This window comes from Nelumbo lutea, chromosome 8, assembly GCF_056320005.1.
Source record: "Nelumbo lutea isolate HS-2025 chromosome 8, American lotus-T2T, whole genome shotgun sequence".
NCBI classification, from domain to species: domain Eukaryota; kingdom Viridiplantae; phylum Streptophyta; class Magnoliopsida; order Proteales; family Nelumbonaceae; genus Nelumbo; species Nelumbo lutea.
In genome coordinates, this window is record NC_142691.1 from 40,730,299 (window position 1) to 40,757,426 (window position 27,128).

Sequence of the window (27,128 nt, forward strand, 5' to 3'; positions counted from 1 at the left end):
ACAATTTTGTATGCCCTTAGCTTTAATCAAAATTGATGTACTTTATGAGTTTATTGTAAATGAATAAAAGTGCACATTTGATTCATGTTCCCTTGGTATGTTTCTGTGTGATACCCTTAAACTGGACACTTAATGAGACTCGTGTTAGTTTAGAATGTTCACAGCCAGTGGGTCGGTCTAGGGAGACCTATCCTGACAAGGCTGACACTGTGGTGCCACCAAGTCGGTTGGGGTGGCTTGTCTCAGCTACCGGGGTGAGACCCTAGGCACATATAGTGTGGGACTAATTGAATCTTTGAACTGGACCAAATTTCCAGTATTGCCCTGGACCTTGGAGATTGATGGGCAAAACTGGAAAGTTACACCCAACCCCTAGACTTGATTATGATACTGCACTAGGTATCAGATCGGGCTGTCTTTGATGTACCAATCCATGAGATCCTTAGTGGGGGTCAAAACCTGGGTATGTTGGGACAATCCGAGAATTCATCTGAGTGGGTGATCATAGTGACAGTATCAGCTCCTTTATCGGACTAAGGTAATGATCGTGGATGCACTCTCACTGTTGGAAACCAAGCCTGCCGGCAGTCGATTTCAACCGTTGAGATTTGTTTTGCAAAGTATATTTTATATGAGATATAAAAGTATATATATTATGGTTTCTAAAATGTTTGCAAAAAGGTTTTAATTCCCGAGATCCATATAAGTGGAGAGTGCAACACAGTTCCTTGCAGCTGAGGGAGAGGTCATCCTTTGTCGGGTAGTGTATGATCATTAAGGGCTGGGAGGTTAAGTGTAAGACCATTGAGGATAATACCTGATGGGCTAATCTAGAAACCTCCTAATAGGATTAGGAGAAGGCTGATCCAAATATGATTTGGATAAGCAGCTCCTAATGGGATTAGGAGCTGATTTTTAAGTTAACAAAAGGAATGAGGGGGCGGCAGCCTTTAGGATACATACATCAGATCCTCTTTAGTGCTGAAATCAAGAAGAGAGAATTCTGCACCCTACGAATACTCTCTTGCCGCCCTGTTTTCCAGTTCGATCTCCAGTTGTGGGAGAAGTCAAGATGTGATCTTGACATCAGTTCTTTGAGAAAGGATTGAAAAGAAGCTGTGCTCACGTACCATTCTACTGATTCTTGTGAAGGGCAGAGTTCTTGGGGAAGAACACTACTGATTCTGCTCCATCCTACACTGCTCCATCTTCAGTGGGAGCAGTCTTTGGATCCTTCCTTGGGTGTGAACCTGCGCAAATAGGGAGAAGGCGTTCTACCCAATTTGCGCAGATATGGTTTTTGGGAAATTTGTTCCCAAAACAGATGGGCAAATAATCTAAAATTAATTTTAAATAAATCTGATTATTATTTAGAATTTTTTTTTATAATTTTCATGATTTATGGGTTGTTCGTACAAGAGGAGATCAAATTCTTGGTTTGCGTAGGGAACCTGCGATTTTGCAGTTCTTGAATTATTTTTGTGTCTGTAAATAATTTTTTTTTTATTTTCTAGACTCAATGTATAGGTATTCGATCTGATGTAATTATTAACAGAAATAGGATTTCTATTTATTTTTATTTTGGATCGAAGATGGCGGCACAGAAAAGGAGATTTTGCAGAGAAGGAGATTTCGCAAATGAGAGAAACGCTATCTGCGATTTGCAGTTTGTGAAACTGCATTCTATGATCTAACCTCTATTTTGCAGGAAGGATTGTGCGAACAGCCTTGATTGACTGATTCTTGTTTTTTTCTTTTATTAGTATTTAATTTCAGATTATTTTCTTGAATTAAGGATTTAATTAAAAATCAAACCCTAGACCCATTCGAACTGAGATTGGTTCAAACTGTTTGGACCAATTCTAGGGTTTAGTCAAGGCTGAAATTCAGCCCTAATTTCCCACTAATGGGCCTAAGGATTGATATTTAATTAAATGGTTAATTCATCCCAGCCTGTAAAGGCCCAGTTTTAAATAGTTAAAACTGCAAAAGCCCATTTTAAAGGATAAAGCTATATGGGCCGAACTGGGTAACCCTAATTCAGCCCATATACCTAGATAATATTAATGGTTAATATTATGAAATTTTAACGGGCTTCCAACGGGCCTTACAGATAATTAATTAATTGGATCAATTTATCCCTACATGAGATGTATGGATGTGTGATGTGCTGCGTACATGGGCCATAAGTACTTGGCCCATGCTCATTCGACAGTGGCTCTTGCGCACACCATGGCTGAATGCACATCATTGCCATGGTGTCCCTTTTGGTCATTGGATGACTTCCGTCAGTGGTGGGCCCCACACCTCATCAGGTTACATGTAGAACCCTAGCCGATTTAAGGCCCACCGAAATCTGGCTTTATGAAAGTCAGTGGGAGCCACTTTGGTTTGACCTAAATCAAACTAGGGTGTAATTTTGTTCTCTCCAGCTAATATGAGTGCTTGTGATAGGGAGATTCATATGATGAACTCTGTAAAGTCCATCCATCATTAGCATGAGGATGGGTCCTTCAGTAATGAGGAAACGCACCAGAAAATGGGTTATCCATTTGCTGTTGGGCTTGTCTGAGTGTTTCATAAGATGATAGGGGTGTCATAGACCGATGTGGGAGGGGCTTCACCAAAAAATGGGAACTCTCTCACGATACCTTGGCGTTCACGAATATGATGGGTAAACACTCATTGGATAGAAAGGTTTACCTGAAAACGGTTCTGAACCTTGAAGGGCCCAAACTATGCTGACTGGTACAGGAACCTTATGTTGGTCCTAGCTTCTGAAAAGCTGGACAAAGTGGCAAAAAATTCTGCCCCAGAGCGTCCGGGTGATAGGGCTTCTGAGGCCCGAAGGAGAGACTATCAAGAATGGGAGGAGAAAAACTCCCTCGCCCGATGTTACATCATTGCCTCCTTGGATAACCCGATACAGAGGCAGTTCGATCAGATCGAACTTGCCAAAGACATATTGGACAGTCTCAAGACAATGTATGAAGAGCAGAATCGTTCTACTCGACAAAAGGTCTTGAAACAGTTCATGACTGCACAAATGTCCAAGGGTCAACAAGTTCACGACCATTGTCTTCGGATGATGGTATATTGTAAATGAATAAAAGTGGGTCGGTTTGGGGAGACCTATCGTGACAAGGCTGACACTGTGGTGCCACCAAGTTGGTTGGGTTGGCTTGTCTCAATTACCGGGGTGAGACCCTAGGCACATATAGTGTGGGACTAATTGAATCTTTGAATTGGACCAGATTTCCAGTATTGCCCTGGACCTTGGAGATTGATGGGCAAAACTGGAAAGTTACACCCGACCCTTAGACTAGATTATGATACTGCACTAGGTATCGGATCGGGCTGTCTTTGATGTACCAATCAGTGAGATCCTTAACGGGGGTCAAAACCTGGGTATGGGCTTAAGGCCCATTTAGGGTTATGTATTCATTAAGCCTTCCAAACTGCTGCCTAGTTGGGCTTCCTTGTATGGCGTGGGATCCAAACATTGATCTACACATCAGCCACATGGGTTCAGCCCAGCCTTTGTTACAAGGCCTGGCCGAATACACTGTTATGGACAGTGCACCCCCTGAAACCTATCAAATGGTTTCTATGGGCCCAACATTTACCCTAAATGGTCCTTGGGCCAAGCCACCTTGTAACACCCAGTGACTGTGGGCAGATGCAAGATTAGCCCATTAGGTATTATCCTCAATGGTCTTACACTTAACCTCTCAGCCCATAATGATCATACACTGCCCGACAAGAGAGGACTTCTCCCTCGGCTGCAAGGACCAGTGTTACACTCTCTCAAATATGGATCCCAGGTATTAAAACCTTTTGGAAATCATTTTGAAACCATAATTTATATACTTTTATCTCATATAAAATATATTTTGCAAATCAAATTTCAGCGATTGAAATCGGGTGTCGGTAGTCTTGGTTTCTATCAGTGAGAGTGCATCCCCGATCATTACCTTTGTCCGACAAAGGGGCTGATCCAGTCACTATGATCACCCACCCAAATGAATTCTCAGACTATCCCAACATACCCAGGTTTTGACCCCCGCTAAGGATCTCACTGATTGGTATATCAAAGACAGCCTAATCCGACACCTAGTGCAGTATCATAATCGAGTCTCGGGGTCGGGTGTTACTTTCCAGTTTTGCCCATCAATCTCCAAGGTCCAAGGCAATAGTGGAAATCTGGTCCAGTTCAAAGATTCAATTAATCCCACACTATATGTGCCTAGGTCTCACCCTAGTAGCTGAGACAAGCCACCCCAACCGACTTGGTGGCACCACAGTGTCAGCCTTGTTAGGATAGTTCTCCCCAGGCTGACCCACTCGCTGTGAACATTCTAAACTAACACGAATCTCATTAAGTGTCCAGTTTAAGGGTATCACACAGAAACATACTGAGGGAACATGAATCAAATATGCACTTTTATTCATTTACAATAAACTCATAAAGTACATCATTTTGATTGAAGCTAAGGGCATACAAAACTGTCTAACACCTTGTCATTCATTGCAAACCCATGTTACAAGCTTTAGACCCGAGAAAAAAAAATAATACCCTTACCCAAGCCATAGACTTACTGGAACATTACTCATCATTATAACATAAATGGATGTGCAAGTTTCAAGTGTAAGGGTGTTTGGATTCATGGTATGGTTGTGAATGGTGAAATGGAATTTGTTTTCATTCTCAATTCATGAGTTCCAATGATTGATATGCTTTGAAAAAAAAATAGCAAATAGAAAAAAGAAAAAAAGTAAAGATGAAAGGAAGGAATGGAGGAAATTGCTTTTGATGCTACAAACTATCCATGGCCCTCCTAAAATTCCAAGAAAAAGAATGTTGCTTATACATACTAAGGTGGAAGCTGTTGTAAAGAATTGTTCCCTGCTACAAATAAAAAGTGTTCCTTTGAATGAGCTCTTTTCCATTGCAAGAATTTTACATGCTTTAAATACATTAAAGCAAAATTGAAGAAGTTGCTGAATGAAGTGATTGGTTTTACATGTCTTATGCATTCGAGCTTCGGATGATTCAGTTTTGCTCTACTATTTTCCCTTTTGATTTGTGTTATGCATGTGATCCCAGTGGTGGAGAATGAGAACATATGCAATCCTATGGTAGATCATTTCCATTTGAATGAATTTGAGCGAAACACATACCCTTCAAACATGAGAGTTGAGTGTTTATTTTTTCGTGAGGGTCTATTATTTAGTTTATTCCATCTTTGAATGAAAATGCTCACTAAGTAATTGAAAGTTGTAAAGAATGTTTGTTCATCATGTGTTATGAGTATTGAAGGGCATGGTTGTTCTCTATTGATGGCACTGTGGCCTTGGTGTTTTTGGGAAAGTGAATTTGAGTTTTGCCCGAGGACGAGCAAAAGCTAAGTGTGAGGGGGATTTGATGAGAATGCAAAATATCATATTTTTCTTCCTTAATGTTTAGTCTTTTATACTTATTTTGTGCTTAAATGGATTCATTATTCTTATATTTTAATTTATGGCACAAATGGAGGTGTTAAGTGAAAAACAAGGCTAATCGGGTAATTCTAGGCAGTTTTGGCACCGCATTGTAATTTGAGCATAACTCTATCATTCGAATTCCGATTGATATGATTCAAGATGCGTTGGAACGATAAGGAAAAAATATACAAATTTCATGTTTTGAGTTTTGATAGATACTGACTAAATTGAGGTATAAATCAGGCCTCATTTAGCTGTAACCACACTACTGACGTGTTGGACCGCATTGTTGACGTGCTGGAAACATTCCTTAGCCTGGAAGTCTTCATACGCGAAATCACCACTCTCCCACTTGCATTAGAACTTTGTTTTGTCTTATGTTTGATATTTTTCTTGATAATTCAGACTTGGAGACTGTTATCTAGAGAAATTTTAGGAGATTTTGTAGGCTTCTCTTGGGGAAGTAGAGGGAAAGAAAAGAAGAGGAAAAAACAAGAAAGAAAATAATCAGACCTAAGGCTGCCGCACCTCTCTTCTCTTCTCTTCTCCCTTCTCTAATTTTTCTCGAGTTTTCACCATGACCATGCGTGGCTAAACTCTGATACTTGGTCAAAGGAAACCGAAGCCTCATAATCAACAAAACTGTGAGATCTAATTTGATTTTTATTGTTTGATCTATGCTTTGAATATCGAATGTTCTTCTATGTTTAAGTTCATGACTGTTTCGTCTAATTGCTAGGAGGCCTACTAGTTTATTATTCATTGCAATCTGCTGCTAGATATCAGATCCGTAATTGTTTGATCCCTCTAATCTATGAAGCAACTAGGGTTTAATGATTTGCTGCATCAGTAATTGTAAGATCTTAGGAAGAACACTCGACTGAATTAAATGCAACCACTTGTGCTTGTGTTGTTTAACTTCATCGATCTCTAATGCTTAAGGCTACTGTTAGATTAAATCTTTAACACTTGTTTAGGGGTTGCTCAGTAGTAAGGGTTAGGAGGATCGTTTGTTTTCCGATTAACTGAAATTAGGGAGATGCAGGATAATAATTCCTACGATGAATATTCAAAGTCTGAACTGATATATCTTTGCATCGATGAGCAGTAGTGAAATTCTGATGGTGGATGTTGACTTAGACCAAGACTCATTCTTTTGATTAATTTTAGTACACTTAATTGCATTGTTTCTCATTTGATTTTTGTTCTTTTTAATTCTAATTTTCTTTCTGTTTAATTCTATTTCATTACATACAACCCCCTTCCATCTTTGTTCATGCAACAAACAAACTGGGTTAGATACTCTCTGTGGGAATGATCCTTACTCGCACTACTGCATTTATTTTTAAGAGTATAGGTTTTATTTTTGGGTGCCTAAGACAGCATGCCAATAAAAGTCCTATGGTGATCTATTATGCGAACCATACCCTCTTGAAAGCCCAATTGAATTATATCACCACAGAGAAAGAATTGTTAGCTGTAATGTTTGCTCTGGAAAAATTTTGCCCATACTTATTAGGCATCAAAGTGGTTGTCTATTCTGATCACTCGGCCCTAAGACATTTGTTGTCTAAGAAAGAGGCCAAACCTAGGCTCATCAAATGGATCCTTCTGTTGCAAGAATTTGACCTTGAGATTCGGGATAAAAAGGGCTCTAAAAATGTAGTAGCTGATCATCTGTTCCGAATTCAAATTGAAAAAAGCAAGCCCATCCATGGCTATTCCTTCCTAGATGAACACCTTTTAGTTGTCTTTCATTGTGCTCCCCCTTGGTATGCCCATATTATCAATTACTTTGTAGTAGGTAAAATTCCCAAGGTGGTGGTCTAAGAAGAAAGACAAATTCTTTTTCCAATTCAAATACTACTTATGGGAAGATCCCAAGCTATTTCGTATCTGTTCAGATCAAGTGATTCGACGATGTGTCCCCAAGTCTGAACACCAAAGCATTCATAACTTTTGTTACAATCTAGCTTGTGGGAGGCACTTTTCGGAAAAGAAAACTTCGAACAAAGTTCTATAGAGTGCGTTTTACTAGCCGAGTTTATTTAAGGATGCCTATGTCTTTAGCCAAAATTGCTTGAGATTCTAATCTGTCGGGAATATGTCCCAAAGAGACATGATGCCACTTAACCCTATTTTAGCTGTAGAAATTTTTTATGTTTGGGGTATTGATTTCATGGGACCGTTTCCACCATAATTGGGTCATGAATACATCCTTGTGGCCATTGATTATGTGTCAAAATGGATTGAGGTGATAGCAAACCGGACCAATGATCATAAAGTTGTAAGAAAATTTGTTCAAAAGAACATTTTATCTAAGTTTGGGTGTCCACGAGCAATCATCAGTGATGGGGAGTCCCACTTTACTTGAAAGAATGGTAGGATCCATCTAATAAACGCCATGAAGGGTGCGGAATGGGGGGCGAATATCAAAAAAATTTCCTACCTTCTTCCAACTGAGAATCATATTCCCTAAATTTAGAATACATTATTCAAGAATCCTACTTGAACCATAAACAAACCAGATCTGAACGAAAAGGAAACAGGAATGATTATACCTGATCCGGAGAAATAATATCTCCCAAAGTTGGTGTTCACGCCCAAAGAAGAAACCAAGATCCGCTCCTCCGGAAGATGACACAGCTGTGGATGGAACGGAACCAGCAAGGTGCATCCTGCACACTAGATTCTTCCCAAGAACCCTCTGGAAAACTTGAACACCGAATCCTTGTGTCTTTCGTGCAAGACTGTTGTCAAGAACTGATTTCTTGACTTCCTGTTGCTGCAAAGATCCAATCTTCCAACAGGGAGTGACGACGGCTGAAGGAGGAGAAGTCCAGGGATGAAGAGGGCAGAACTGTCTCTTCTCTCTGGAGTCTGTGTGAAATCTGATCTCAAATTGCAGGATGTGATTCATGCTTACTCAAACCCCCTAGTTTGAAATCTGATATTTCTATTAGGGTTTTCTCCTCTTTCTTCTTGATTAAGAAACCTCCCAATATTTTGGGAGTTATCTTAATCCAAATCAGTATTTGGATAGGGGTTAATCTTAATCCTATCTGCAGATTAAGTTAGTTAGCTCCTGATCTTATCAGGAGGTTACCAGATTCAAATCTAATTTGAATTTTGTCTCTTAGAGAGGATAAGGTTAAAGACCCAATCCTTTTACTAACATTAATCTCAGATTCGCCCCATAAACTAGTGATCATATCAGCCTAGTTCAAAATGGGCTTTTGGCCCATTAACTGTTCAGTGTTTAACCAGTTTCCAATCTACTGCCCAGTTGGGCTTCTTCGTATGGCATGGGACCTAAGCATTGATCTACACACCAGCCACATGGGTTCGGCCCAGCCTTTGTTACAAGGCCCAGCCGAATTCACTGAAAGGCTCAGTGACCCCCTTGAGCCCATCACATGGACCCTATGGGCCCAACACTTACACTAAGTGGTCCCTGGGCCAAGCCATCTTATAAAAACCCAGGGACTGTGGGCAGGTGCAAGATTAGCCCATCAGGTATTATCCTAAATGGTCTTACACTTAACCTCTCAGCCCTTAATGATCAAGCATTGCCCGACAAGAGAAGATCTCTCTCTCGGCTGCAAGGAACAGTGTTGTACTCTCTACACACATGGATCCCGGGAATTAAAACCTTTTGCAAATCTTTTGAAACCGTACATACATATATATATATATATATATAAATTTTGCAAAACAAAATTCCAACGATTGAAATCAACTGCCGACAGTTTGGTTTCCATCAGAGAGAGTGCATTCCCGATCATTACCATTGTCCGACAAAGGGGCTGATCCTGTCACTATGACCACTCACTCAGATGAATTCTCAGACTACCCCAACATGTCCAGGTTTTGACCCCCACTAAGGATCTCACTGATTGACACATCAAAGACAGCCCGATCCAACACCTAGTGATGTGTCGTAATCGAGTCAAGGGGTCAGGTGTAACTTTCCAGTTTTGCCCATATGTCTCCAAGGTCTAGGGCAATACTGGAAATCTGGTCCGGTTCAAGGGTTCAAGCAATCCCATACTGCATGTGCCTTGTGTCTTACCCTGATGGCCGAAACAAGCCATCCCAACACTTGGTGGCACATCAGTATCAGCCTTGGCAGGATAAATCTCCCCAGACTAATCCAATGGCTGTGAACATTTAAAACTAACACAAGTTTCTATAGGTGTCTAGTTTTAGAATCTTACACAGAATTACACCAAACAACATGAATCAAACATGCACTTTAATTTATTTCCACTAAATAACAAAAGTACATCAAATCCGATTGAAGCTAAGGGCATACAAGACTGTCTAACAGCTCCCACTTGCACTTAGGTCCAATCTGGTACAAGCCAGAGTCCCATACTTTCCACGTGTTTCTCAAACACCTTCTATGTCAGTGGCTTAGTCAATGGGTCTGCCACATTATCCGCTGATGCTACCTTCTGAATTATGACGTCCCCTCTACCAATGATCTCCCGCAGTACATGGTACTTCCTCTCGATGTGCTTTGAATTTCTTCATCCACACGGGATGGGTGATGTGCTGGACGGAATCACTCCCAATTTGTGTATGAATTTCTTCATCCACATGGCTTCCTTGGCAGCTTCACTTGCGGCAATGTACTCGGCCTCAGTTGTGGAGTCTACAGTGGACCCCTGTTTGTTGCTTTTCTAGTAAACAACACATGATCCTATCGTGAAAACATACCCAAATGTAGACTTTCTATCATCTGGATCCGACTGAAAATCGGCATCGGTATACCCCAAAACTTGTAGAGAACTACCATCAAATACCAGACAAAACTCTTTTGTCCTTCGAAGGTATTTAAGTATGTTCTTCATAAAGCAGTCCAATGCTCCTGCCCTGGGTTAGCCTGCAATCTGCTTACCACACTCACTGCAATCTACTTACCACAGTCCAATGCTCCTGCCCTTCGAAGGTATTTAAGTATGTTCTCTCATGCCCTCAATCTCCTCAGATGTCTTGGGAGACATCTTCTTGGAAAGAGTTACTCCATGTCTAAAAGGAACATTTCCTCTCTTGGAGTTTTCCATGCTGTACCTTTTGACAATTTTGTCAATGTAAGCAGCCTAGGATAATCCAATTATCTGCTTCGATCTATCTCTATAGAGTCGAAGACCCAGTATATATGAAGCTTCTCCAAGATCTTTCATGGAGAACTGCTATGACAGCCATACCTTGACCGAAGTCAACATTCCTACATCATTCCCAATGAGTAGGATATCGTCCACGTACAATACCAAAAAGGTAATCTTATCCCCACTGGACTTCTTGTAAACACAGGGCTCATCCGGATTCTACTCAAAGTCAAACGTTTTGATGGCAAAATCAAAACGGATGTTCCAACTCCTAGAAGCCTACTTAATTCCATATATGGATCTATTGAGTTTACATACCATGTGTTCCTGACCAGCAGCAATGAAGCCTTGTGGCTACTACATGTAGATATTTTCACTAAGATCTCCATTCAGGAACGTGGTTTTGACATCCATCTGCCAAATCTCGTAGTTATGGTATGCTGCTAAAGCTAGTAGGATCCTAATGGATTTAAGCATGGCCAAGGGCGAAAAGGTTTCCGCATAATCGATGCCTTCCTTTTGAGTATACCCTTTCACCACCAAGCGAGCTTTGTAGGTCTCAATCCTGCCATCGGGGCCCTTCTTCCTCTTGTAGATCCATTTGCAACCAATTGCTTTTACCCCAGAGGGCGGATCTACTAGAGTCCAAACTCCATTGATCTCCAACGAGTCCATCTCAGCTCTCATGGCCTCCACTCACTTCTGGGAATCTATGTCTAGCATAGCTTCCGTGTAAGTCACGGGATCTTCTTCACTAGTTAAGGCTTCCACCAGGTAGGTATCCTGGTCATAACCAGTTCGGGCTGGTGGTCTGGATACCTGGGTGGACCTTCTAGGTTGGTCACTACCTGGAACTTGTGGGACATCTCCCACTACTCCTGAGTTCTCCTCATCAAGAACTATTTCCTGATGGTGAGTGTCCATGATGTATTCAGATTCTAAGAATTGGGCATTTTGACTGCAAAACACTTTCTGCTCACTGGGTCATAGAATAGATAACCCACTGAATCCTTTGGGTAGCCTATAAATAGGTAACGGCTGGTTTAGGATTCCAACTTGTCAACACTTGTTCTTTTAATGTGTGCTGGACAACCCCAAATCTTCAAGTGTCTTACACTTGGCTTCCTTCCGGTCCATAGTTCATATGGAGTTTTCGGAACCGATTTGGTTGGAACCCGATTCAGCATGCAGATAGCAATCTCTAATGCATATCCCCAAAAGGATGTGGGTAATTCTGAGCGTACGATAAGTGATCGGACCATGTCCAACAAGGTCCTATTCCTCCTCTCTGAAACACCGTTGAGTTGTGGTGTAGCAGGAGGAGCTAGTTGTGGCACTATCCCATTGTCCTTTAAGTAGTCCCTGAATTCGTCAGAGAGATACTCACCACCTTGATCAGATCGAAGGGCCTTAACTTCTCTCCCTAACTATTTCTCGACTTCCTGTCTGAACTCTTTGAACTTTTCAAAGGATTCAGACTTGTGTCTCATTAGGTACACGTAACCATATCATGAAAAATCATCTGTAAAGGTGATGAAGTACACGTGTTGATTCCGTGTCCTAACACTCAGGGGACCACATACATCAGTATGTATTAGGTCAAGTGTGCCTCCAGATTTTTCAGGCTTACCGTTAAATGGCCACTTAGTCATCTTACCTTGAAGGCAAGGCTTACAAGTGGGAAGATTTTCTATGGTTAGAAAATCCAAAGGACCATCCTTTACCAGTCTTGTGATTCAGTCAACACCGATATGGCCAAATCGGTAATGCCAGAGGCACGTGGGATTAACTGTATCACGATTCCTTTTCTTGGGAATTTCGACCGACGTAGTTTCAGTTAGGTTAGTTTCTAGAGAAGGATGTAGAACATAGAGACCATTCTCCAGTTCCCCGCATGCGATGAATTTGTTATTCTATTTAATAGTAATCATATTACTAAAATAAACAGTATATCCATCAGCACACAGTTTAGAAACAAAAATTAAATTTCTTCTCAAGTTGTGTACATAAAGACAATCTTTAAGTACAAGGACTCCTTCTCTAAAAACTAATTCTACGGTTCCTATTGCCGCAACTGCAACACTTGCAGTTGTTCCCAAAAATAGTGTCAGTTCGCCATCACTCAATCTTCTGCTAACTTTGAACCCCTACAGTGAGTTACACGCATGAGTTGAATCCCCGGAGTCAACACACCAGGACACAGAAGTAACTAACATATTAGTTTCTATGACACAAGTTTCGATGTTACCTTTCTTAGATTCCAGGTAGGCAGGACAGTTCCTCTTCCAGTGGCTGGTCTGTTGGCAGAAGTGACAGACATCAGATGCCTTGTTCTTCTTCTACTTCTTCGGTTTGGCAGCTTTCTTCTGGGGCTTCTTTGCCTTTCTCTTTTTCTTGCTCGATTTGTTAGCTTCAGCAAGCATAACCACAGGCTCATCCTTCTTTAAAAGATCCTTGGCCCTCTGGAACATATTGCTGAGTTCCTGGACGCTGACATTCAGCTTATTCATATTGTGGTTCCTAGTGAACGCATTGAAGGAAGAGGGCAAAGAATTCAGGATGGCATCCACTTGCATGCTAAGATCTAGCCCAGATCCAAGAGCTTCGAGTTCGTTAATGTATCCCATCATCCGAAGACAATGGTCATGAACTTTCTGCCCCTTGGACATCTGTGCGGTCATGAACAATTTCAGGACCTTCTATCGAGTAGAAAGATTCTGCTCTTCTACATTGTTCTTAGACTGTCCAATATGTCCTTGGCTAGTTCGATCTGATCGAACTGCCTCTATATTGAGTTGTCTAATGAGGCAATGAAAAAGTAGCGGGCTAGGGAGTTCTTGTCCTCCCAATCTTGGTAGTCCCTCTTGCAGGCCTCAGAAGCCCTATCACCCGGACGTTCCAGGGCAGGATTTATAACCACCTTATCGAACTTTTCAGAAGTTAGGACCAGCATAAGATTTCTGTACCAGTCGGCATAGTTTGGGCTCTTAAGCTTGTTATCGTCTAGAAGCTTTGCAAATTGACTGTTTGCCATTTTTTGATAAAACAGCAAAACGTTAGTCCACAACCTTAGTTTGATTCATATTACCTACATAGATATGGCTTTTAATCTATGTTCCATTCCCATTTATTCATCTATGAGATTTTCCCTCCTTTCTCAGTGACGGAGATGACGGAATGTCTCTGGAAATGTGGGAAATCACATAGGGTGCGTGAAGCCAACTGTTTCAGCTGCATAACCCCACCACCTTTCTGTGACGGAACATATCCACTCATCAGATGAGTTTCCCTTTGGCCTCTGTCAGACAAGGTTCAGAGTTGTTTTCAGGTAAACCTTTATGTCCAGTGAGTGCACACCCATCATATTTAGGTTACGCCAAGGTACCGTGAGAGAGTTCCCATTTTCTAGTGAAGCCTTTCCCACATCGGTCTATGATGCCCCTATCATCTTATGAAACACTCTAATAGATCCAACAGCAAATGGATAGCCCAATTTTATGGTGCGTTTCCTCATTACTGATGGACCCATCATTGTGATAATGACGGAAGGCCTTTAGAGAGTCCATCATATGGATCTCCCTATCACACGCACTCATATTTGCTGGAGGGAACAAAATTATGCCCTAGTTCTAATTTATGTCAAACCAAAGTGGCTCCCACTGACTTTCATAAAGTCAGATTTCTGGTGGGTCTCAATCGGCTAGGGGTTCCGTACGCATCCCTTTTTAGGGTTGTGAGGCCCACCAAGTAGAGAGGGGGTCATCCAATGACCTTAAGGGACACCATGGCAATGATGTGCATTCAGCCATGGTGTGCGCAAGAGCCACTAACGAGTCAACATGGGCCAAGTACTTATGGCCCATGGTCGCAGCACATCAAACATCCAAACATCACATGTAAAGGAAGAACTGATCCAATCAATTAACTGTTGTAAAGCCCATCGAATAGCCCATTTAAAAACCTAAAGCATTAACAATTAATGTCTACTAGGTGTATGGGCTAAATAGCAGTTAGTAGTTCGGCTCATACAGCTTTTCTCACAATAATGGGCTTTTGCAGTTTTAACCCTTTAAAACTGGGCTTTATAGGTGGGCCGAATTAATCCCTGTAATTGAACATCATATTTGGAATAACTAGTGTGACAAAAATGGACTGAAAAACAACCCCTTTCGAATCTCATATTCGGTCCAAACAGTTTTGGTCCAATCTAGTCCGAAATGGTCCAAAACTGATTTTCAATTCAAGAATTAATTCGTGAGAGATCTGAAATTAATAATTTTGATTTTAGACAATCACAAATCAAAATATGGACTGTTCGTACCACCTGCAAAACAGAGGTTAAAAACACAAAAGTTATAGTTTCATAAACTGTAAATCGCAGTAGGCGATTTCTCCATCTGCAAATCTCTAGCGCCGCCATCTTCTTCCTTCTTCTTTAATCAAGAAAATAAATAAAAAAATAGAAATCCTATTTCTATTAATTAATTACATTCTTGATCAAATCCTATACATTCAGTCTAGAAAAATAAAAAAATTATTTACAGACCGAATAATAATAAAAGGAAAAAAAGGGTGCGCAGACAATCTGCGCCAAATCTGCACTGCGATCTCCAAGTTCAAACAGTCCATTAAATAAAAATAAATAAAGAACAATTCTAAATAAATTTTTGGATCAAACAAAATTAATTTCAGTTCAAACGCCCTTAACAAGAAACCATTTCTTGAAAAAAAAAAAAAGAAAGCAATCTGCACAGATCTTAGCAGAACATCTTTTGTCCATCTGCGCAGGGTCAAATCTGATTTTCATTTGGTTCAAGATTCGAACTTGTGGCTCTGATACCACTGAAAGAATGGTAGGATCAATCTAATGGATGCCATGAAGGGTGCAAAATGGGGGGCGAATTTCAAAAAAAAAATTCTATCTTCTTCCAACTGGGAATCATATTCCCTAAATTTAGAATACATTATTCAAGGATCCTACTTGAACCATAAACAAACCAGATCTGAACCAAAAGAAAACATGAATGATTATACCTGACCCGGAGAAATAATATCTCCCAAAGTTGGTGTTCACGCCCAAAGAATAAACCAAGATCCGCTCCAGCTGAAGATGACACGGCTGTGGATGGAACGGAACCAGCAGGATGCGTCCTACACATTGGATTCTTCACAAGAACCCTCTGGAAACCTTGAACACCGAATCCTTGTGTCTTTCTTGCAAGACTGTTGTCAAGAACTGATTTTTTGACTTCCTGTTGCTGCAAAGATCCAATCTTCCAACAGGGAGTGGCGGCGGCTAAAGGAGGAGAAGTCCAGGGATGAAGAGGACAAAATTGTCTATTCTCTCTGGAGTCTGTGTGAGATCTGATCTCAAATTGCAGGATGTGATTCTTGTTTACTCAAACCCCCTAGTTTGAAATCTGATATTTCTGTTAGGGTTTTCTCCTCTTTCTTCTTGATTAAGAAACCTCCCAATATTTTGGGTGTTATCCCAATCCAAATCAGTATTCGGATAGGGGTTAATCTTAATCCTGTGGATGGAACGGAACCAGCAGGATGCGTCCTACACACTGGATTCTTCACAAGAACCCTCTGGAAACCTTGAACACCGAATCCTTGTGTCTTTTTGCAAGACTGTTGTCAAGAACTGGTTTCTTGACTTCCTGTTGCTGCAAAGATCCAATCTTCCAACAGGGAATGGCGGCGGCTGAAGGAGGAGAAGTCCAGGGATGAAGAGGACAAAATTGTCTATTCTCTCTGGAGTTTGTGTGAGATCTGATCTCAAATTGCAGGATGTGATTCTTGCTTACTCAAACCTCCTAGTTTGAAATCTGATATTTCTGTTAGGGTTTTCTCCTCTTTCTTCTTGATTAAGAAACCTCCAAATATTTTGGGTGTTATCCCAATCCAAATCAGTATTCGAATAGGGGTTAATCTTAATCCTATCTGCAGATTAAGTTAATTAACTCCTGATCTTATTAGGAGGTTACCAGATTCAAATCTAATTTGAATTTGGTCTCTTAGAGAGGATAAGGTTAAAGACCCAATCCTTTTACTAACATTAATCTCAGATTCGCCCCATGAACTAGTGATCATATCAGCCCAGTTCGAAATGGGCTTTTGGCCCATTAAGTGTTCAGTGTTTAACCAGTTTCCAATCTGCTGCCCAGTTGGGCTTCTATGTATGGCGTGGGACCCAAGCATTGATCTACACACCAGCCACATGGGTTCGGCCCAGCCTTTATTATAAGGCCCAGCCGAATTAGCTGAAAGACTCAGTGACCCCCTTGATCTCATCACATGGACCCTATGGGCCCAACACTTACATTAAGTGGTCCCTGGGCCAAGCCATCTTATAAAAACCCAGGGACTGTGGGCAGGTGCAAGATTAGCCCATCAGGTATTATCCTAAATGGTCTTACACTTAACCTCTCAGCCCTTAATGATCAAGCACTGCCTGACAAGAGAAGACCTCTCCCTCGGCTGCAAGGAATAGTGCTGCACTCTCTACTCACATGGATCCCGAGAATTAAAATCTTTTGCAAGTCTTTTGAAACCGTACATATACATATATATATATATATAAATTTTGCAAAACAAAATTCCAACGATTGAAATCAACTGCCGGCAGTTTGGTTTCCATTAGAGAGAGTGCATTCCCGATCATTACCATTGTCTGACAAAGGGGCTGATCCTGTCACTATGACCACTCACTCAGATGAATTCTTAGACTGCCCCAACATGTCTAGATTTTGACCCCCACTAAGGATCTCACTAATTGACACATCAAAGACAGCTCGATCCGACACCTAGTGATGTGTCATAATCGAGTCTAGGGGTCAGGTGTAACTTTCCAGTTTTGCCCATCTATCTCCAAGGTCTAGGGCAATACTGGAAATCTGGTCCGGTTCAAGGGTTCAAGCAATCCATACTGCATGTGCCTTGGGTCTTACCCTGATGGCCGAAACAAGCCATCCCAGCACTTGGTGGCATATCAGTATCAGCCTTGGCAGGATAAATCTCCCCAGACTTATCCAATGGCTATGAACATTTAAAACTAACACAAGTTTCTATAAGTGTCCAGTTTTAGGGTCTTACACAGAATTACACCAAACAACATGAATCAAACATGCACTTTAATTTATTTCAACTAAATAACAAAAGTACATCAAATCCGATTGTAGCTAAGGGCATTCAAGACTGTCTAACAGTAACACGCAATTTCGTGCTTTGCTCCACAAGTACGGAATCACCCACAAGATAGCCACCCCTACCATCCCCAAACAAATGGTCAAGTGAAAGTGTTCAATAGGGAAATTAAAAGTATTCTGCAAAAGACCATTAGGCCCGACCTAAAAGATTAGTTTGATAGACTGGATGATGCACTTTGGGATTATCGGAATGCATACAAAACTCTCATTGGAATGTCTCCTTATAGGCTGGTTTTTGGCAAAGCATGTCACCTTCCCGTCAAATTAGAACATTGGTCTTATTGGGCCATTAAGAAGTTCAATCTAGATTTAGATCAAGTTGGGTCCCATCGGGGCCCTGCAATTAAGTGAACTAGAGGAATTACGTAATGAGGCCTATGAAACTTCACGCATTTATAAAGCCAAAACAAAAGCTTTCCATGATAAAAATATTTCAAGAAAAATTTTGAACCTAATTAAAAGGTTTGGCTCTTTAATTCCAGGTTGCGTTTGTTCCCTGGTAAATTAAGGTTTAGGTGGGATGGGCCATTTATTGTAGAGAAAGTGTTTTTGTATGGTGTAGTTAAAATCGTTGATCCAAAGAATGGAAGCACATTCAAAGTCAATGGTCAAAGACTTAAATCATATGTAGAAGGAATCTCTAAGAGCGGAAAGGTTGAGAAGATAGGTTTAAGTGATCTAGAGGGATGTGAGTAAATGTATCTGGCTGAAGACATTAAACTTAGCGCTGGTCAGGAGGCAACCCAATATTGTTTTTAATGTTTTTGCTTTTAGGATTAGAGCTTTTTCTGTTCTTGATTCAAGACCAAGTGGCATACCTTGAACCCCTCAGGAAAACCCTATTGATTGTTCCCTTGGCCCAAGTCCCATTTACATCATTCTAGTCATGCCATTGGGTACAATGGCATTTAAGTTGGGGGTGAGGAAAGAGAGAAAAAGTTGAAAACAAAAATTGTGAAGTTAAGCCTTAAAATATGTAGAATTAAAATTTCACTAAAATCTTTAAAATTTTCCATTAAAAGAGATTCCCAAATAGAAAAAGTTAAGAAAACTAATAAAAGAGTATTGAATTCTGTAGAAATTGGTAGCAAGTGATATGAGTCAAAATTGGTCCTATTTGAATATTGTCAAAACCATTTAGAAATTAGAAAATACTCCAAACTTACCCCCTTGTCAAAATAAGAAAAGAAAGATTAAGAAATTAGACAAAAAAATTCTTCAAATTGTTAAGAGACAGTGGACTACCCTGAACAGTTCTACAAAAAAAAAAAAAAAAACAAAAGTTCAATGGACAACCTAGACTTAGTAACCAGGTCTCTTCACCTAAGTCAAGTGTCAAGATTTGCGTAAAACGATGAAAAGTAACAAAAAATAAGTATGCATATCAAGTTTAGGGGTAGAAATCCATTGTCAAAATTGATAAGAACAATACCTGTCTGATTTTAAATCAGTCTCATTTTATCAAGAATGTCTGCAAATGGAAGGGTAAATAAGAATTTTCAGCCATTTTTTTGTAATATTCAAAATAAGACAATTTTACCCCTAAAGCCCAATACCGATCTATACAGAGTTTGAGAATTCTAGAATCATGATGCTTAACTAATTCTATTAGGGATGATCTTGATATGGGAAGGATCTCTGTGCTCAATGTAATTTTAAAGCTGCATTGCTAAGGGACTAGCAATGGTTATGTTGGGGGGTGTGATAACTCTGCATTTTGATGCCTTAAGGGCATCAATTCAGAGGTATTTTCAACCTTAGAGTAGTCAAATTGTGTCATTCTCCAAGTTAATTTCAATGTTATGACCTCTGAGGGTTCCTATGCAAAATCTATGCAAAACTTGGAAGTTTTCATGGATGAAATGCATATTTGGGAAGCTAGTGTGAAGTACAGCTGAGAGAGGGGGTGTTTTTGTGAAAAACTAAAAGCAAGAGGGCGCTTCCAAGCTACTAAACCCAATTTGGCGTCCCTCCTACTATATTAGCATGCTCCCCACATTTTAGCAAACCCTAGGGTGCCTTTTAACCCATTCTTTTCACTCTAAACAAACCCTAGCTGCCCCAAACATCTAAACCCTCACCTTCTATCCCTCCTAATCTCCACCATCCATTCTAGGTTACTCTTTTTTTAGCATTCTAACCCTAGGAGCCACCTAACTTCTAATCTTCACCATTCAACATTTAGCCATTAAATCTTAGCCTTACATAATATTAGGAGCCTTCATTCTAAACCCAAGGCACCCATATTTTTGCTAAAACCCATCTACCGCCCCCTCTTTCTCTCTAATTTTAGTTATATCCACCCTTCTCTATAAAAATGACCCTAGGGGCCCTAGAGAAGGGGTTGGTCAATTCACCCAAGTAGACGGAAAGCTGATATTGAGAAGTTCAAGGATAGAGGAAGAGGACGCCTAGGCAAGAGGAGGGGTTCCCACTTACAGGTCTCCAACACCACTACTGCCACCTTTAGATTTGAATCCTGACCATTTTTTTTCTTTAGTTTTAGAATTACTTTTTGTTCTTTAATTTCCAAATTAATTTTTCCTTCCTATAAATTTATTTTTATTAGATTTAATTTTGTGTTTTATTTCTTATCTACAAATCTAAAATTTGGCCAAGTAAGATGGAAGGCCTAGCTCGAGAAGTTGGAGGGTCGAAGGAGAGATTTAGAGACTACTACCTCTGATTGAATTCTCAAACATTTTTATTTTGTTCCTTTTATTTATTTATTTCTGTTATTTATTTTTCAACACGTGTTATTCTCAGTACTATTCGAATTTGGTTTTAATGAATTTCATTTTTATTTTTAACTAATTAATTTTATATTTCTGCAACTTCCCTTTCTGTTATCTTGTATGAATCTAAGAAAATATTAATTTTTCCCTCGCTTCCCTATGGATACAACCCGTTCTCACCCATTTACTATGTTAGTAGTTGATTAAGAAATAGTAAAAATTATAAATGTTTAAATTGGTGTTCCAGAGTGTTTAATGACGCACTTCCGGACACACTAGTGGCTTGTCTCAACTGCCATGCTGAGACCTGAGGTACATGCAGTGTGGATTTTCATGAAACCCTAAATCGGACCAAAATTCCAGTATTGCCCTAGACCTTGAAAATAGATGGGTGATGCATAATTGCTACACTAGCAAGTGTAGTAGCCGCTCAAGTAATAAAGTGATGAATAGAGTATCGTTCCCACGAGGACTTATACAACAACTACTAGTAATATATCAGCCATCTATTATCTGATTAACCGAAATGTTAACCTAATCAAAACTGAATTCCTAACTAACAAACTATCTCTAGCAAATTGGATCAAACACCTTTCATACAGTTGAGAAGACAAGCTATATGTGAACAGATTTGGCTCAGCAATTAATTCTCTAGGTCACTCGATTGGATTGGGATTCAGCCTTGGTTTGGTGAAACCCCAATGTTTTGGACAACCTCTCTCGAGCACATGCTCAATCTATGCATGAGTGATGATTCTTATATCTCTATCATGAATCTAATCCTCATGCATGCACTAAAATCAAGAGTTCTAGGGCATCATTGCATAATTGAATGAAGACCAACCGAATTGTACAATTTATCTCTAACCTTGTATTCAATTATGTTCTTGATTAGTAGATCCAAATTTCTAAACTCTTTCTCAAGCAGTCTAGAAACTCCAAGAATTAAGAATAGTTTGGCCAAACAGAAATCAAATTGTCTAAATTCTTCATCAAGCAATTTGGACAGTCCAACATACAAATTTAATTCGGCTAGCTATTCTAACAATTAAAATCCTAATCAAGAAACATCAAAATTGAATCTAATCCATTCGAATAACCCTAGAGAACTAATTACAGATCTAAAATTACATGAAACATGATTCAATTACAGCAAGAAAGAAGAATCAAGTGAGAAAATATCATGAAACCCTAGTTGAGATCATTTACTACTTGCACAAAATTCAAGGAAGAAGATAACCTAGATTGATCTCCTCCAATGGCTTCTTCTCCCAATTTAAATTCAGCACCTCTTCTTCTCTTGAAGCTTCTTGAATCTCCCCCTTTCTTCTCTCTTGCGTACCTTTCTCTCAATTCTCCCAAAAGGATTTCGAACCAAAGGAGTTTGAACCCTTTATCCCTCTTTCTCTTCTCCTTTTATAGCTTTCGCTTCAGCCCCTTTCTCTCTTCTAGAAAGTTTGCCGCCTTTAGGCTCCTTGGGCTGCACTTTGTGCTGCTCTTGAGCTATATATGGGCCTCCCTCTTGCTGGGCCGAATGGGCTCCCTTGATGAGCTTCGACTAGGCTCTCTCCTTGGGTTCCCTCATGGAGTGCTGCCTAGGCTTCATGGGCTGAATTGCCCTCCTTAGGCTTCTCGGCTGGGCCTTTTTCCCAACTGGGCTGAATTGCCTCCACTTGGCCTCTTTTCCATGGTTTTATGTTATATTTCCCCTAAGCTGGTCTCCCTTAATAATTTCTTGAAATCAAACTAAATTGATGTAAGAATTTACACAAATCAGCATCAAATCCATGCATAAACATCAGAATTTATATGTAATTTGCACACACATCAAACACCCCCACACTCAAGCTTTTGCTTGTCCTCAAACAAAGACATCACCCATAAGCTGATCATCCCCCCTTATTATTACCATTTACAGAATGAATTTAGGATGAGATTACATTGAGTGGTTGGGAAACCTGCATAAGTATTCTGATTTATCCCCATGATTAGCCATTCTTACCACATACATAAGAGCAAAGTAAGGGGAGAATATGAGATTCTTCATGCTCCAACCTTCACTTCCATTCAATATGTATAGCAGCTCTTTGACCACCAATATTAACCATTACTTTGAGCTTGGTCTCAAATCTATCAATGCACCTGAATGTTCAACCAAATTTTTTTCCTTTGAACCTCAACCATCACCGAATTCTTTTCTTTCCCCTTTTTTTTTTGGTGTGAGTGCATTTTATGCTCCATCTCACACTGGTCACAGGCTAGAGACAGATAACAATACTCATATTCCAAGTTACTAATTTTACTATTCAGCTTGGAATAGCGGAGTTGGGGCTGAACTCATATCATAAACTGCTAGTTTTACCATTCAGTTCATGACAACAGAGTCATTTGGACTTTGTCCCTTCTTCTCTTTTTTTTTTCTTTTTCAATTGTTGAACCTCATACATTAACAATTCAAATGTGAACATGGCTCGAATGATCATTAAGATGTCAATCAAGTGCACTATACACATGAAGAAAGTTAGGGCTGGTCATGATGAAAGTCCTATTTGACTTCCTTAACCTCATGCAATGTGATAAATTGGGATCATTCACAAGAATAAATTCTAACATTTATCATGATTTCCTCAACTTATTGTATTCCCTCTTGGAATTCACCTTATAAACAATAATAATCTTGAGGGAATTTTAGTTTATTCAGCCTATCAATGCATGTTTCTGTTGGGGTGATTGAGGTGCATAGCTACAGCCTAACTCCCCCACACTTAAGATGAACATTGCCCTCAATTTTTCAAGTGTTAGAGAGTGAAGATGAATTCAGCAATGAGGGTAAGTGCATGAAGAGCATTATCAAGTAGTGAGAGGGTTTAGAGGACTTCCCAGAAGATCATTCTAAATTCTGCAATAGCTCTTTTAATAGGTAACCTCTAGCTGCTAGGAACCACACACAATTAGAGAGAGAGAATGATGAATACTAAAATAGCTCAATAATCTACCGAATTAACAACCTAAGAAAAAAACAAACTCAACTAATATGAATGAGAAAAGAAGAAAACAAATAAGAAGGTTATGACCAATCATCTGAAGCTCGCCAATCTAGTGAGGTCACCGGTCGTCTAAGTATACAGTGGATGGAGTAGGCAATGTTCCACCCACTATATATGGTTTAAGGCACTGACCATTGACCTTGAATGTGCCTTGTGCTGGGTGAGTGACCTCTACGGCCCCATAGGGTAAAACTTGTGTGATGGTGAAAGGTCTAGACCATCTCGATTTCAACTTTCCTGGGAACAATCGAAGATGGGAATTATACAACAACACTTGCTGGCCCACATGAAAATCACATCTCAACAAGTTCCTATAATGCCATTTTTTAGTTCTCTCCTTGTAAACCTTGGCATTCTCATAGGCAGCAAGTCTGAATTCATCCAACTCATTCAGATGTAGTCGCCTCTCTGCTCCCATTGCCTGTGAATCAAAATTTAAGAACTTTAGTGCCCAATATGCCTTATGTTTCAATTCAACAGGTAAATGGCATGCTTTTCCAAAAATTAACTTGTATGGAGACATGCCGATGGGTGTTTTATATGCAGTTCTATATGCCCACAATGCATCATCTAACCTGATTGCCAAGTCTTTCCTAGCAGAGTCTACTGTCTTCTCCAAGATTCTTTTGAGCTCTCTATTAGCTAATTCGACTTGGCCACTGGTTTGAGGGTGATATGGGGTAGCTAATGTGTGTGTAACACCATATTTTTGCATCAGCCGCTCAAATTGGGTGTTGCAAAAATGAGTTCCCCTATCACTAATTATAGCTCGAGGTGTGCCAAATTGGGTGAATAGCTTTTTCAGGAAATGTACTACCCTCCTAGAGTCATTTGTGGGTAAAGTCATGGCTTCCACCCATTTAGACACATAATCAACAGCTACAAGATGTACTTATTACCAAAAGAATTCGGGAAGGGTCCCATGAAGTTTATACCCCATACATCAAAAATTTCACAAATCAAGATATTAGTGAAGGGCATTTCATTCTGTCAATAAATGTTACCTTCTCTCTGACATTGGTCACATGCGGACACATACCTATGAGCATCCTTGAACAAGGTAGGTCAATAGAAAACCTGATTGCAAAACCTTGGCTATAGCACAGTTGGCTCCGAAGTGGCCTCCCGCTTCTTTATCATGGCAGTACCGGAGCACTGATTCCATCTCCTCCTCAGGGACACATGGTGGGTGCTGAACCCAACCAAAGATAAATATTCTTGCTCTGGGTTAATAATTTGCAGATAGTGATGAGCAAGGTCATTCTCCACAGGGATTGGGTGGATTTATTTCCAAGTAGATGGATTAAGGGGGGTTGTAAAGTTAAAGAAAATAAGAAAATAGCAGAAAATAACAGAAAGCAAAGATTAAATCGATGGGAGATGGCTTCCGGTTGAAGGGACAAGTTCAGCTTTGATTCGTAGCATTGATCCTTGATGCAAAGATAGATTCATATGTTTATGAATAAATAGGTTATAGCTATTAACAAGCTCTAACAGCCAGCCTCTACTCTTATTATTAGACAACAAAAACAAGCTCTTTGATTGCTTCCCTTATTAATAGGCAGTCCTAAACAAGCTCTTAGGATTTAACCTATTAATAGCATTAAGAGGGGAGAGACCCAATTCTGGTCAGCGATCTCACAAGCTCGGATCATTTAAACCAGATCATATATTTTCCTAATATAGATCGAAAACTTTTTTTGCAATCAATTTATGTTAGTTGCCACCATGATCGAACCTACCAATCATATATGAAACTGGAGGTTCAATCAGCCATAGATTATTTCCATTGAATGAGCAAGGGGCCCTTCTTGCTTAATCAACAAAAATAATCCTCACAGTTAATTAGTAGAAAACATATGAATACCCATAAACAATGAACTAAAATAAAAATCAATTAGATCTCACAATATTACAAAATCAAAGCTTCCCTAACCCTTCAACCAGAAATAAAAACTTACAGACACTTCATGATGAAAACGCAACTTCTAGATGAGAAAGGGGGGCGAACACTTGCTTCTTCTTCCTTGGTTGCTGATTTCCCTCTCTGAAGAATGCAGCTCTCTTGGAGGAATTGATGCCTTGGGTGCTGGTCCGCCCCTCCTTTATATAGATTTGGGGAGAGGGCTGCTCTCCAACTCCCTTAAGGAGATTATCCTCAAATTGGAAAGTCCTAGTCTAATTTGAACTTATCCTATCTAACTCTTATCTCTTATCTTTATAGGATTATAATTTGAGAATTTAAATCTGGTAAAACTCTTTTATTGAGATTACATTCAACTTCTATTCTAATGGGACTCTTGGATCTTGAATTCGAACTGGGCTTCTTTAACAATTCGGGCTTGCTTCAAGACTCTCTGCGAAATGGGCTTCAGCTTGTGAAATGGGCCTTGCTACGAAATTGCTCTGACTTTGGGCCCGAATTCATCTTCGATGCGAACCGATTCTGCCAAAACCCAAAACATAAAAGTTGTGGGCCTTTTCCTTATCTTTCCAGTGCTTCTTGAAATATCCAAATCGGAGTCCGGAATTGAGAGTTAGGCCCATATCACTGATCGGTGCCGAAACTGTACAAAAACATCCGATTAGCTTTGTTTTCTTCCAATCGCCTTTTTGCTTGCCCTGAATCGAAATACAAGAGTAATGAGTCCAATTAGGTACCAATTAAGTGTAAAATATTGAATATTGAGGGATAAACATATGACAAATTTTATTCTTATCAACACTCTTCCTTATGATATAATTTGCACATAGCTTGTACAAAAAGGGATCCTCCCACAAATAGTGTTTCGCATTAGAGAAGAATTTCTTCTTCTGTTGATATAAAATGTTCAGAGAGATAACATGTCCAGCAAGATAATTTGCAAAATCAGCATACCAAGTGATGAATCTACCTTAATGGAGTAGAGATGTTCATCCAGAAACTCCTCTCGAATGTTGCTGATTAGCAGTCTGTCCAAACTCTCCAACTTGATAAATCCCTTCCCTTGAAACTATGGATTGGCATTCAGGTATGCTGCCATGCTTTGAATCTCCTCATTTTCTTTCCTTGTAACTCCTCCTTCTTGTATGCAAAGGTCAAGGGGGTCGACCAACCTGCTAACCTAAAAGCAATCATCAACCGCATAATCAATAACATCAACCATGTAACAAGAATCATCACTAGAGGGTGCATGTTTCATAGCATCAGTCATTTTAAAAATTATTTCCTCATCCTGGATCCTAAGGCTGAGTTGCCCTTGTTGGACATCAATCATTGCCTTCTCCGTAGCTAGGAAATGTCTCCCTAGGACAAGAGGAACATCAACATCCTCTTGCATGTCTAATACAATGAAATCAACTAGAAAAATGAATTTATCTACTTTAACAAGCACATCTTCTATGATTCCCCTAGGATACTTTATGGATCTATCAGCTAATTGCAATGCAACTCTAGTAGGTCGGGGTTCACCTAATCCTAGTTTCTTAAAAACCGAATATGGCATCAAGTTTATGCTAGCTCCTAGACCACATAATGCCTTATCAATTTTCAAACTG

At 39.9% G+C, this 27,128-nt stretch overlaps 1 protein-coding gene across 1 annotated transcript; it reads right to left on the reverse strand.

Moving 5' to 3' along the window:
• Positions 1-23,649: 23,649 nt before the first annotated feature.
• LOC148843892 (uncharacterized) lies at positions 23,650-24,438 on the reverse strand. The gene has a single exon (XM_088959466.1). The coding sequence runs from the start codon at positions 24,436-24,438 to the stop codon at positions 23,650-23,652; it is 789 nt and encodes a 262-aa protein (XP_088815592.1).
• Between the last annotated feature and the right edge of the window lie 2,690 nt (positions 24,439-27,128).

Excerpts from the sequence above, each read along its gene's own strand:
- LOC148843892 (XM_088959466.1), bottom strand. The coding sequence starts at position 24,438 with ATGACTTTACCCACAAATGACTCTAGGAGGGTAGTACATTTCCTGAAA.